General features: G+C 30.2%; 1 protein-coding gene across 3 annotated transcripts in view; it reads right to left on the bottom strand.

Moving 5' to 3' along the window:
- The window catches only part of LOC132933927 (filamin-A), a 146,010-nt gene extending 132,843 nt beyond the window's left edge, over positions 1-13,167 (bottom strand). For 2 of the 3 annotated variants that reach the window (XM_061000205.1, XM_061000206.1), the window contains exons 1-2: positions 12,775-13,167; positions 643-1,333 (exon numbers count right to left, since the gene is read on the bottom strand). In XM_061000205.1, coding sequence (XP_060856188.1) covers positions 643-1,021 — 379 coding nt within the window. In that variant the 5' untranslated portion in view covers positions 1,022-1,333; positions 12,775-13,167. The remainder of the gene's footprint in view (positions 1-642; positions 1,334-12,774) is intronic. The other variant, XM_061000207.1, reaches the window with a different exon arrangement.
- Positions 13,168-13,477: the final 310 nt, after the last annotated feature.

The following is a 13,477-nucleotide window of genomic DNA, read 5'->3' as shown; positions in this document are numbered from 1 at the left end:
ATAGTTACCTGCTATTATACCATAAATATGAAAATAATTTACCGTCGTAGAAGAGTGTATAGGTACACTAACCTACTACTACAGTACTACTAGTATATATTACTTATTATCCCGCTTATTATTATTATTTACAACGATTCACAGTGAAGTAGGCGTTTTAAAATATCTTACGTATTTTTAATTTTTTTTAATTTTAGTTATTTTACATAAAGTTAACATCAAATTAATATCCCTGACGGTAGCAGCGTTTCTATGCATCGTAACAATCACGAACAACACGTAAGTATAAAATATGAAGAAATATGTGTTTAATACAATAATACACTTCTCCGCGCACCTACCTAACCCAAAAATATAAATCCGAGTAAATTTACCTACCACGTTACCATAATATATTTTATACCTATATAATAATAATAATATTCTAATATTTACGTCGGGGTAGTTATAATAATAATATAATATGTAGGTATAATACCAGTAATGATAAAGTACCTACTCAATAGTGTAACTACTAATAATTAGGTGTAATATAATTTATATTACACGTAATCCTGTAACTTTAAAACTAAGTCAGACCGCCAAATTTGGCAAAGTCGAATATAATGACATACTATTATTGTCGAGTAGCGAGGTACATACCGATATTGACCAGTTTTATGTTCTCGTCGTCCAGGAATTTGAGCGCCACGGACACGTTCTCCAGCTTCTGCGACCGGAACGTGGGCCGCTTGTTGTGCTTGGGCAGCCGCTTGCCGCTGAGCACTTCGATAAGAGCGATCAACCGGAGCCCGTCTCCTAGATCCGTTTCCAGGTTGCCGATGGCCTTGCCGGCCGTCTTCAAGTGCTCGTTGGCCCATCGTGTGAACGTGTTCTGCTGGATAAGCTTCCAGCGCGCGTCCTCGGCCAAATCCCGTTCGGCGGCTCCCATGTCGTCCTCCTGACTGCCGGCTTCGTATCCGTCCGGGTCGTCCGTCGCGGTCGCCGCCGCCGACGCCGCCGCCGCCGCCACAGCTGACATACCGGTTTCGCGGGTGTGTGCGTGCGCGTGCGCTAATATCGGTGTGCGGTGTGTGCGGGTGTACGGGCGCGCCTGTGTGTGTGTACGATATGATTACGATATTTCGATGTACGAAACAGATAGTAATAATATATAGGTAGGTGTATACAATAAATAAATAATATTATATTATATTATTATTATTATTTTGTTAAAAAAAAACGATATCGATGGACGTTTATCTCGTCGGTCGGTCGGCGGCTATGGTGGAGGTGGTGGTCGTAGTCGTCGTTGGACTGGGCGAACCGCGCTCTCTGCCGGTATGTGGCGTACCTGCGAATATAACCGAAAATTATTAATAATTATAATATGTTGCCCTATATGCTATAATATGATGCCCTAAAATAGAAAAAGAAATCAAATGGAACAAAAGGTTTGAATCAAAAAAATATTTTGTCTTACGGAGTTGTTTGATTAATACTATCGTTAAGTATTCGATTAGGTAAAAACCTTGTTAGCACGTTACAAAGTTACTTTTTGAATAAAAATATTAGAACGATGTTTTTAAAAAGTTTTTAAAATCTGCATTTTAGTGTTAAATGCTCTAAAAACCTTAAATTCTTTAACTTTTTTTTTAAATAACCTTAAAATTTAAAATGCAAAAAAAATCAAAATAATAACTTTTTATTCTAATTCAAAAATAAATGAAACGTAGGTAGATATATGTTATAGAAACAGCAATGCGTAGCTAGAATTGAAAACCTAAGTACATCGAAATTCCTCTCCTATTAATAATAATTATAGGACTCAGAACTAAATGCCATAAAAAGTACCTATAGGTACTATTTATGCATGCGCTTTTTTTTTACACACAATTTTCACAAATGCAAATATTTTACATTTAATAATTCGTACTAATTATTTACAAATAAAAACGAGAAAATCTATATTGCCAATGTGGTGAAAACTCTCAAAATATACATTACATAATATAAGGCTATAAAGTAATTTTTTTTTTTACTGTCAAGTTTTCAAATTATATTATAATACACATCATTATTTATCAAAATAATTTTGGTCTAAAAAAATGGTAAAATTGAGAAATATACTTTTAAAACTACAAACATACTAAATATACAAAACTATACAGTATAAACTTTTAATAGTTTTTCGTAGTGTCGTGAAATTAGTTTCAAGCTTATTTGACAATAAATCTAATAATCTCCCCCCCCCCCCCCCCCCCCCCAAAGAAACATGCAACCTTCCGACTACTAAATTAAAAAATAATAATTTAAGGACACAATAATATATTATAATATTGTTAAAATTAAAAATTTTAATTTCTGAAATTTCGAAGAGTGTTATTCATAATTCATAAATTATTAGAATGACGTTTCTTGTAATGTATTTATTAATTAAATGCCGGCGACGACAAACCGTCACGATGAACATGTAACGTCCTCTGTCACGGCGCGCCACCGCGGGTGGAATTAATATTATAATATATTTAATATTTATTTTTAAGTGTTTGCTTGCTGTTGTTACTGGTTAGCTATTAGGCTTCTTCACAAAACAAAACCCTGAGAGAGTCTAAATCTCCTCCTCGTAAACTATTATTTCCTAAAATATTATATTTTTTGTATTTGTAGACATTAAAATTGGCTCCAGTTAAGCAATCAACTCGAATTTGCGTGCCGTGATATACTTTAATATTTAAAGACAACTACCTATATATTTTTAACTCGTATATACATAGGGTTTTGCCGTTTTATATTTTATTCATTTTAACAGCCCATAACACCAGGACAAACAATACCTAGTTTAGGTTTACTTGGTACCTAATACAAAATCATAAAATTCTGATACAAAATCAATATAATATTAAATATTAATTATTATTATAATATTACTCTTTATACAACTAAAATATTATGATGTACCTATACACATTATTATATAATAATTATTATACACATTATTTATATACCTACTTAAATAGTTTAAATTAAATTATACGTCGTAGGTAATAATTATATTTTGTTTAAAACAATTATTTTAAATTATAATGCTGACTAGTTATTTTTTTTTACTGCACTTTTTTCATTTTTTTTCTTACAGTAACAAAATTATAAATATTAAATAATTATATAATTTTACATAGTAATAATTTTGTATAATTAATATTTAATCCTAAATGTATGCAAAAAGTATTGTTGATAGTTGTTGTTGTTTGTCTTGTTTATACTGTAGCCTATATAGGTAGGTATACTTGTAAAGGTCATAACAATATTAATTTTTTTAAACTATATTTATAATAATAAAAAGTTTGGCACCCATTTCGTACATATTGTTATGGCGTGTTGTTTTGTGAGATATACCAAAATAACGGTTTACGACGTGAGGAACCATAATAATTATGTTCATAAAAATATAACATATTGAGCACCAACAGAACACTGTTCGTCTGCTGTATGATGAAAACTGACGAGGGCAACTGGCATTTGGCAGCTTCACAATCATACTGATTACGTAGATTCGACAATAGCATTGTCACAAATATATAAACTCTAACGAGTTCCCCCAAATCAAGTAAATACTAATAGTAAATATTATTTTTTTTTCTACAAGTTTAAAATTAGACCAATTAAACAATATTGAAAAAAAATTAAATAAAAAGTTGTTTTTGTGGTAGGCTAACCTGGCCCATCTTATTTTTCGGTATGCCATATAAACACTGACGATAAGAATTGTTGAATTTTCCGTAGACAAAATAGTGAGAAAATATTGTATTGCCAACTAAGTATTTGTATTATTTAATGTAAATTATATATAATTTGTATCTGTAAGCCGATAACTATAAAGCTGGTAGTTGGGTGTGTAAGGGGACTACTACTTCCCTCGTTTTTTTTTTTATCAATTGTATGGGAGACTTGAATTTTCCCAAAAATCATAGTGCTTCCCCTGCAGAAATATTTTGAGTTAGGGTGTCAGAGCCGACCAGTTTTAGTATAAAAACTTGCCTCATAATAGCACTCGCACCCCATGAAATCGTCATATTATTTCGAATTTTTTTTCATTTAAAAAATGAAGACTTTTATGCAGGTTGAATGGTAGGTGTAGTTCAGTTTTAAATACACTAATTTTGGAAGTTATAACAAACGTCAATATACGTATCATTCATTCTTGAGTTAAAATTTATTTTTCTGGATTTGCTTAAAGTTAATAAAAATATTTGAGATTAATATAAACGATAAAGTTTTACCTTACAAAAAAAAAAAAAAATGATAAAAATCCGACTACTTTACGAGGCATGATCTTTTATTTTAATGCAAATTTGTTTTTGATTTTAATTTTCCGTTAACTACCTATAGTGTGGCTCGCGTAACTAATTTTTAGTTTTATACTGCACAATTTCCCGGATTTTTACCACTTAATCATTAACCCTTGAGATTGTCCAACGGAACCCTTAGGTCCACGAAACATACTTTGGGAATGAATAGCTGACTCCTCGACACCCTTAATCCGAGCTCTAAAATATTATAAAATTATATAATATTATAATATATGGGCACGAGTTCATTTTAACTCAAATGTTTCTCTATATTTTTCTATATTGATTAATAAACATACTAACAAGACTCACAATAGGTGATTTGATTTCACGTTTAATAGTTTTCAAGTCGATCGTAGGAGAACGTACTCGTGGGCGGTGATCTCGTAAATGTCGGCTTTATAGTTTGTATAGTTTTTACGACACCGTAAAATCTATTTTTTTCTAGAGAAAGAACAAAACCCAAACGTAATTCCACATCTGGTATACTTTTTTTTTAACAATATATTATGGTGTAAGATGAGTTCAGAATTATTCAAAATTGTTTTTATTGTGTATGCTATAATAAATTAGTGGTCGGAATACAATAATCCAAAATCAATTGTTCTAAAATTATTTCAAATTTCAAATCAAACTTCAATCCCATTAATATGGGCAGCATTGGGGCAGATGAAGTGTATCTCTGATTCAAAACTTTCTTCAATTATTGTTTTAACGTGAATTTTAAATCGTATTCCTGAATAACGTTTATACCACCTGCGTATCCATGAAAAGGAATTATATCTATCGAAATACGATAAAACATAGGTATATATTTTCGCAAGTACCTTATCATTTTGTCTTTTAAAAGAGGTCGGATATAAGCATAAATAATACATAAGGGATAGGATATGCCTAGGTAGGTACCTATGTTAATCGAATATGAGGTATAGCGTGCTAGAAGAGCCCCAGACATACCGTATTATATTTTCAGGTAAAAACTTAAAACCATTATATAGTGGTATCAAACTGAAATTATCTGGTAACAAAATAGTTTTTTTTAATTAAAAACTGCATAATGTTTGTCTACTATTGTGCAAACAATTATTAACAGTTAAAAATAGGTTATAATGTATAATAGTTAATTATTTATAGAATTTTGAAACAAAACAAATTTGGATTTATGACGTGTTATCTATGTTACGAATAAAAAATTATCATATTATTACTAATCATAAGTCATAAAGTCGGGTAACCAAATTAAACCATGCAATTACCATTATGTTTACCTTGAAGCACTTTTGGCATGTGGTTTGGTTTCAAATTTGCTATCATTTATGTATTATCTATAGTTATATACAGGTGTCTCTGATAAGCCAGGTTTCAATTGTATATATTTTGTTACATTCACATCCTTTCACAGGCTTCTATATTATAATAGAAGTCTGTGTATCATCCACATGCACACTAGCACATCGCCCACGTACGCAAGTAATGTTGCCTATATTAAACTCCTTAAAATCGATCTGTTTCCAACTGTAAGAATATTCAGATTCAGATTTTAATTATTCGAATAATTAATAATATTAATAAATAAGTTAATAATATTGTTACGTATAAATAGTTATTTATACGTTATAATAATAATAATCGTTAATTATATGTACATTTTGATCTTGATGGACGGTATTTGCATTTTTTTTATTCTAACTCAATTGGTACGATGAATACGCTTGTCAATACTTGTCTTAACCAGTGTCGTATACGTCTCAAATACACGAAGCGACGTTTACCACCTTTGAAATTTGACGTGCAATTGGTTTTAATGAAATTAAACAATTCTAACTCAAAATTATAATATTCTAAAAGGGTTGACATATATAATATATAATAATAATAATTATATTATTCTATAGTTGTTAGATTTTTTGCTTCAAAATGTAGTTAGTATTTGTATAATTTGTTTTGTTATTATTAATTCATTAAATAATATTTTGTTACCATTATAACAAACGTTATAATATAATATTATATTTTGTTACCATTAAGAACTAAAAATCGACTAAACATTAAATTCACAAATGTAAACGTACCAAAGAATAAACTTATATTTACGAATACAGTAAATTTAAAATTCCTGGATTCACGCTATTGATATAACGTGACATTTGTTGTCAATTTGTTTCAGAGCAACAGTCGTTCATGAATTTGAAACACAAGATTTCAAGAGACAAAGGAGGTTAAGGTAATGCGAGTTTTGGCAACATTTCAAATCGTTAACACTACTTTGTTATACTCATATTATAAAACGCAAAATTTTTTTTAAATTTGGAACACTTATTTTTGCTGACACTGGATTCTCTTTCAGTGATCGATGACAATAAATTTACTTTGATGAATGTCGAATACACGATGTCCATATATTTGGTGTGCTTTTTTATAACACTTGGATTTTTTTGCGTTCGTTTTTCGAGTTTTAATTTTATATGCTCCCAAAATTATACACAATAATGAATCAACGGCCGTCCAAAAACTTTTGCATCTATTAAACCAATATCTGAACGAACTTTAACCCCCCACCTTATTATTAAATCAGCAATAAATATCACCACATAAGTCATTGACAAGACATGTTGCTAGTGTGCACATCGAATTTAAATAATAAAAATTGCAGGGTCCCATAAAATCCATACCTAAATCCAATATAATAATTGCATGATAGTATCTATATTCTATATAATATATAGGCTATAAACTGTAGTTTACTTCTAGAGCTATAATAGTTGTTTATAAGAAAAACTGTTTAACAAATTATATTATTTATAAGAGGGAAATGTATGCATTTACATATTTTTACCGAGTACACCAAAAAGTTAATGGATCAGCTACGAATATTTCAATCACAACCTAACGTGTTCTAAAATTAATTTTATTTTACCTATTTGTTATATAAAAATGTCGGACTTATGAGTATATTTCAAAATATTATATTTGTTGAAAAATATGTTTTTGTGAAAACCTAATAATACCAACGTCATCAATATAAAATAAAATCCTATTTAAAATTAGGCCGTACTTTAATATTATGTAATTTCTAAGGTATATTATAATATAACATATTTCATATTATTAATTAAATAATATTATTTCTACTAAAAACTAAATAAACCTTTCGTAAAAAAAAAATTAAATGTATATTTAGATATTTAGCGCATATTTTAGTGATTTTATGCGCATATCTTTATAGTTTTTAATGCATGAACTTTCGGGCCTTTTGATTATAACCAATTACAGAACCTGAGTAGTCCCCAATTTCATACAGTTTTTATAGTTGTGAGCAATATTTGAATAGTAGAAAACAAATCATATTAAAATACCACCTAACAACGATTTGTTTTTATTTGGTAACCACTCTTTTGATTGCACATTGAAGGTACACAAGTTCAGTTCATCTGGAAATTATTATGACTGTATTTAAGGGGTTTCGGATCCTAAAAATATGTTTGTTTGTTTAATTTACGCATGTAAAATTGTACCTATGTAATAATATAATCGACCGTAAAATAAAATTTTCTTAATAATTGATTCTTAATGTCATTAATATTTGTTAACTCATAAATTACAAGTTTGCAATTTTTTTTTTTATTATAGACCGATAAAAACGGTTTACACAATAAATTTCTATTGAGTTCGTAAAACTCTTAACATACACACCCGAACCTACAATGCCCACCCATATTATAATATTATACAGGCCTAACGCCCTTATACCCGGCAGCCGAAATAAATGTCAGTTTTAAAAAAATATATATAAATAAAATATTATTGTGTTTGTAAATAGAACGTATACACGACGTTCGTTATACACGACTCTATAAAACAGAAAAAAAATACAACAAAAAGTTACCACTATTTTTTATTGATATATTTTTTTAGTATTACAAATATTTAAGGCGTGAAATCGCTTTAACACAAACACGTGTTAAACAAACAGCAACCATATTGTGTAAACAAGTGAACATTTAAAGGTATATTTTATCTTGTTTTAAATATATTCGGTGATTAATTAATATGTGAGCGTAAACAAAAATATATCCCACACGAATGATAACGATAAGTGTTGACCGTTTAAGACTTCCGACAATTTATGACTGTATTTCGTTACTGTACCACTGGGTGGTATTCAAACATTGAAACGTTAACCATCGAATTAATATTATAAATTATAATTAAACGGAGTGATCAACTTTTACGTAAAAGACTCGTACTAGTTCAAAGAAGACTAAAGTTTTTGCAAATATTTCTTTTACATAATTTTAAGTCGTCATAAATCAAAATTTTTTGGTTAATCATATAGGAGAATAATATTTTATTATAATATATTATATTATATTATGGCCTACAGGAAGGTAGGTTCTCTGCACCTATACGTTGTGCATACGTGAGTTTTTATTTTTATGTTAATATGTATCATAGGATTTTAGGAAATACCAATATACGTGCATTTATTTTATTATTTTTGTAATATTATATTATGTAGAACGAACAGGGACATACCTAGACCGTTATCTGATATCTCCATGATTGCGAATTTATAATCTCTGAAAATATTATGTGCATCAATATAATATATTAAGAGGACGTGTATACCGCATGTGTTGTCTCTGTCTTACAAGTGCGTAACATAGCAAATTTTACGCTCAGCAGAACACGTGTAGCTCCGTTAGTATACAAATTAGAGCGAATTGACCTCTTATAAAAGTCTAAATGTAAGATTATTATCTAGGCAACCTCATAGGCTTTTTATTATATTTTAATTTTAACGCGAGTTATGAGTATTTTAAAATTGTAAATTTTTATACATCTTAAAATACTCATAACTTAATTTAAAATTAAAATATACTAAAAAGCTCATGAGGTTGCCTAGATAATAATCTTACCTTTAGATTTTATAAGAGGTCAATTCACTCTAATTTTTAAATTAACGGAGCTACACGTGTTTTGCTGAGCGTAAAATGTGCTATGTTACGCACTTGTAAGACGGAGACAACACATGCGGGTATAACGTCCACTTAAATCATGTTTGTTTATTGTTTATTGTACACACGACTTGTATTCATGCTATGGGCACTGGATGCTATTGCATTTTCATATTATTATAAGATTAATATAATAATATGAATTAAATTATTAACTGTTATTTATGTTAATATTTTTTTTAATTTTAATTATTCCGAAAAAGAATGAAAATATAAGGTAATTGATTTTTTTTTTTTGATTACTAAAAAACAAAACTTAATCTAAACAAAAAAATTATTATGGGTTATAATGTTTATGGTGTAGGACGATCTCCCCGACACCTCACCCACCACTCAAAGTCTAAAATGTGTACCTACGGCGCCGCCGCGTACAATGTCGTTTATATGTTATTTATATGCCCAAACGAAAATATATTATGCATGATGCAACATGCAGTGCGTAAAACCGTCAACTAAGTCCATAAAGCGTTTCGTGTATAATAATATTATTGTCCATATATGGACGCAAATACGTCTTGTCAACTCCTAAACAAATATGCCATATGCGTACAATATTTAGCGTATATTGGTCATGATATGTCTATTCATGGTTTCGTATTATTGGTGATCCGAGGTCGACGATATAATATATTATTATATTGTACGCGTATGCTGTATTAATGTATAGGTAATAATATTATATTATATAGGTACATGGGGTACTGCAGATAATAATTATTCCTCCGGGAGAAAACACGCACGCCGTCCGTACCGATATGGTTGCTGCTGAATGTAAAAGTATTAAAATATATAAATATAACATACAGGGTGTTCATTTGTATCTATTAATATAACTACATATACTACTATATAACCGTGTCTTAGAAGACACATGCATAATTATTTAAATATATATATTTTTAGCCTTAAAAACACGCTTTATTTAAACATTTTTTTTTTGGTTATCTGCAGAGTAAAATGTAAGTTGTGTTTTAACGTTTAAAAATTCTTTGTTTTTTATTTGATATTGCCCTGTTTACGATTCATCCTGTATGTAATATGAATATATGATAAATCAAAACACGCGTTAACGTAGGTACCTGCTGAAAATTGGTTAGTAGCATAGCCGCATAGGTACTATATTATTATAATTCTCGCATTCTTCATACATTTCTTTCCTTATCTGTTTTAAATAAGTTCCTAATACGTAGGTATAACCTTTTTTTCTATAATGACGATTAACGCGTGTGCAAAGAACGACTAACGAGTAGATATATATTTAAATGTACGATAGTAATATAGATAAAATGCAAATTAAATTATTTAAGAATCAAAAGTTTCGCAATTTTTCATGTTTTGTTTTAAAGCAAATTTTTCCATGACACATACCGAAAACAAGATAGGTACGCTATTTGTACCAATGTAACATTCAGAATACAAGTGGAACAGAAAGACCTGACAAATGAAAATGTAATCATAGTTAATCGTATGAAAATAATTATGAAAATAATTTGGATAATATATAATTTAAAATGTAGGTACTTACCATTCTGAAAATTATCCAAAAAAAATTATTACGTTTCGAATAAATTTAATAAAATACAAAAATAAAAACAAATTTATATTGTACCTATTTGTAGTGCAAGCGTCTATAAATTAAATAAAAAACATATTTTAAAATATTGGTTAAAACAAAAGTTATTTTATTAGTCAGGTCAAACTGTTATGCCTTGTATAGTTTATATATTATATAGTTAATATATTATTATATACAATAATTATTGTATATTAATATACAACATAAATCAGTAAGTATATGACATTATAGGTAGCTATTAGGTATAAATAGGTATAGGTTAGATAGGTACTATGTAGGTGACTACCTATATGATAAATTAATATAATAAGACATTTCGTATATATTTTTATATATTCTGAAGGTATATCGACGAAAGTAATGTGTTAACGTTGGTGTAGGGTATTAAATTTTAGATTCTGAGCGGAGCGATGATTTTACAATGATGTGTGTTTTTTTTATATATTTTGTAGTGTCTGTGTACACGATAAAAAGTCGAAATAATGCTTCAACTTTCGACTTCAGTGTCTAGTTCGATAGGAATGTGATTCTAGTAGGTGCTCGGGAATGTCAAAATTTAAAATTGCCAGTAATTTTCTGTCATATTAAATTTTTATGAGCCTTTGAAGTTCATATTTTAATAAAATTGAATATTCACTCGATTTCTCATGTAGCGATTTTGTTATTTTGTTGCAATTTTCACTGGTTGTTTATATAAGCATTTTCTATACAATAAAATTTTCAAAATATTTTGATTTGTTTTGAACTGTTAACAGACATTTTCAGTATCCATTTTTTTTAGTATTTTTTCTATAATTGTCAATTAAATTTTATTTATTGGGTAAAAATGTGTGGAAATGTAATACAAGGCTCCTGATATACCTATTGTTATTATGGTATTTGAAAAATATTAAAAATTTATAGGGAACATTTTTTTTTACAAGCATTTAAAGTTCGAATTTTGATTTTTTAACATTTATAAAATTTTTAAATGTAATAACTATTTTGTAGTTAAAAACTTATGAAATGTTCAAATTATATAGCTAAGGATTGAAAATTTAAAACAAGGTTCCACGTAAATAGGTTATATATCAATTACTTTATTCACAATAATACCATCAAATATACTTGGTAATATCATTGGTTGACTGGCAGTCTTCGCTCAGAATCGTTTTTCTTATACAAAGATATTAAATCATTGAATTCAAATTTAACACCACAGTTACCCACTTGTAACCTACTGCACAGCAGAGTGACACCCACTTGCCCACCTTACAAGACTGTAACTATTATTAAAACTTCAGCGTTTAGGTCATAATATCACTATTATATATTATATTGCCGCCTAGATAGGAGACCACGAAACCCATCATAATATTATAACCTGGGATTTTCAGTTGAAAAACGTGCAGCGATGAATTCACGATTTTATGCGGGCACAGAACGTTTGAACACGAGAGTATACAATATTATGTGGGTAAGACAATAAAATCACCGAGAGAAGTATGTGTTCAGCGAGATGAAATCAGCTGATCATATTAAATCGAATGACACGTCATAATATATTAAGAAGCAATATTATGTTTAATATTGGCCAATAAACCATACATGACGTAATACATTTCTTTTTATTATTATCGTGTTAAGGTAGCTATTTTAAGTCACCCCGCCAATAATTATCACCGGATATGTAGCCGCGATTTACCACCTAAGCAGACAACCCGTAGGTACCTATAAATAGCCAATCAATTTCCACCGTCGCAATCCACTTTTTCCAATTATTATCGTTTAGCGTACAGTTTCGGCGTACTAATAAGTAGGTATTTAATAACATAATAGTGAGTATATTTAATCATAATGATATACGTACGTATCGGCAAGACGAGCGGAGAGGTCTGTGATCGGCTGCTGACGGTGACGCTGCGGCTAATAAAATCCGGTCGAAAGCGCCCGACGCAACAATTTATAAACGCGTATCTATAGTTATAGTATTATTGTCGTTCACGCGACCGTTGCAGATTCAAGTGAAATTTTATCGAAACAAATTGAATAGGTATCGACGAAATGGATAAGATTCGGTTGTAATTTCGTGTGGCGTCGACGCGCAAAAGTCGTCGTAACGGTGAGCGGGAAAATCGCGATCGAGATTGTCTTTGATATTTCGATGGTCTTTGGACGAGAACGGTGAGTTGGTGGTACCGTGTCGCCGCCGTAGTCGTTTTTGTTGTTGCTGTAGCTGCTGCTGGTGCGACACTGCCGATAGGCCGTGTACGTTTGTCGTGTCGGCCCGCCAAAGTCGCGTGGCTTTGGGATGTTTTGATGGCCACCGCGAGACGGAGGCGGCGGGAGATTTTAAAAATAAATCTTTCGCGGCGGCGGCTGTGGCTGTGGCTCTCACGGGACGACACGCGCACGCGCACGGATCACACCGAGAAACAGACTTACTCACACACACACACGCATACTCGTAATTTTCGACGCAATTCCACGGACGACCACCGTCACAGCGTAATGTTTACAATAATAATGTAGGTATATATATAAACATTATAATTTGCATGATATATTATGAA

This window comes from Metopolophium dirhodum, chromosome 1 (assembly GCF_019925205.1).
Source record: "Metopolophium dirhodum isolate CAU chromosome 1, ASM1992520v1, whole genome shotgun sequence".
In the NCBI taxonomy this organism is placed as follows: Eukaryota; Metazoa; Arthropoda; class Insecta; order Hemiptera; family Aphididae; genus Metopolophium; species Metopolophium dirhodum.
Note: the sequence above shows the minus strand (reverse complement) of the source record. Positions and strands in the feature narration are given on the sequence as shown.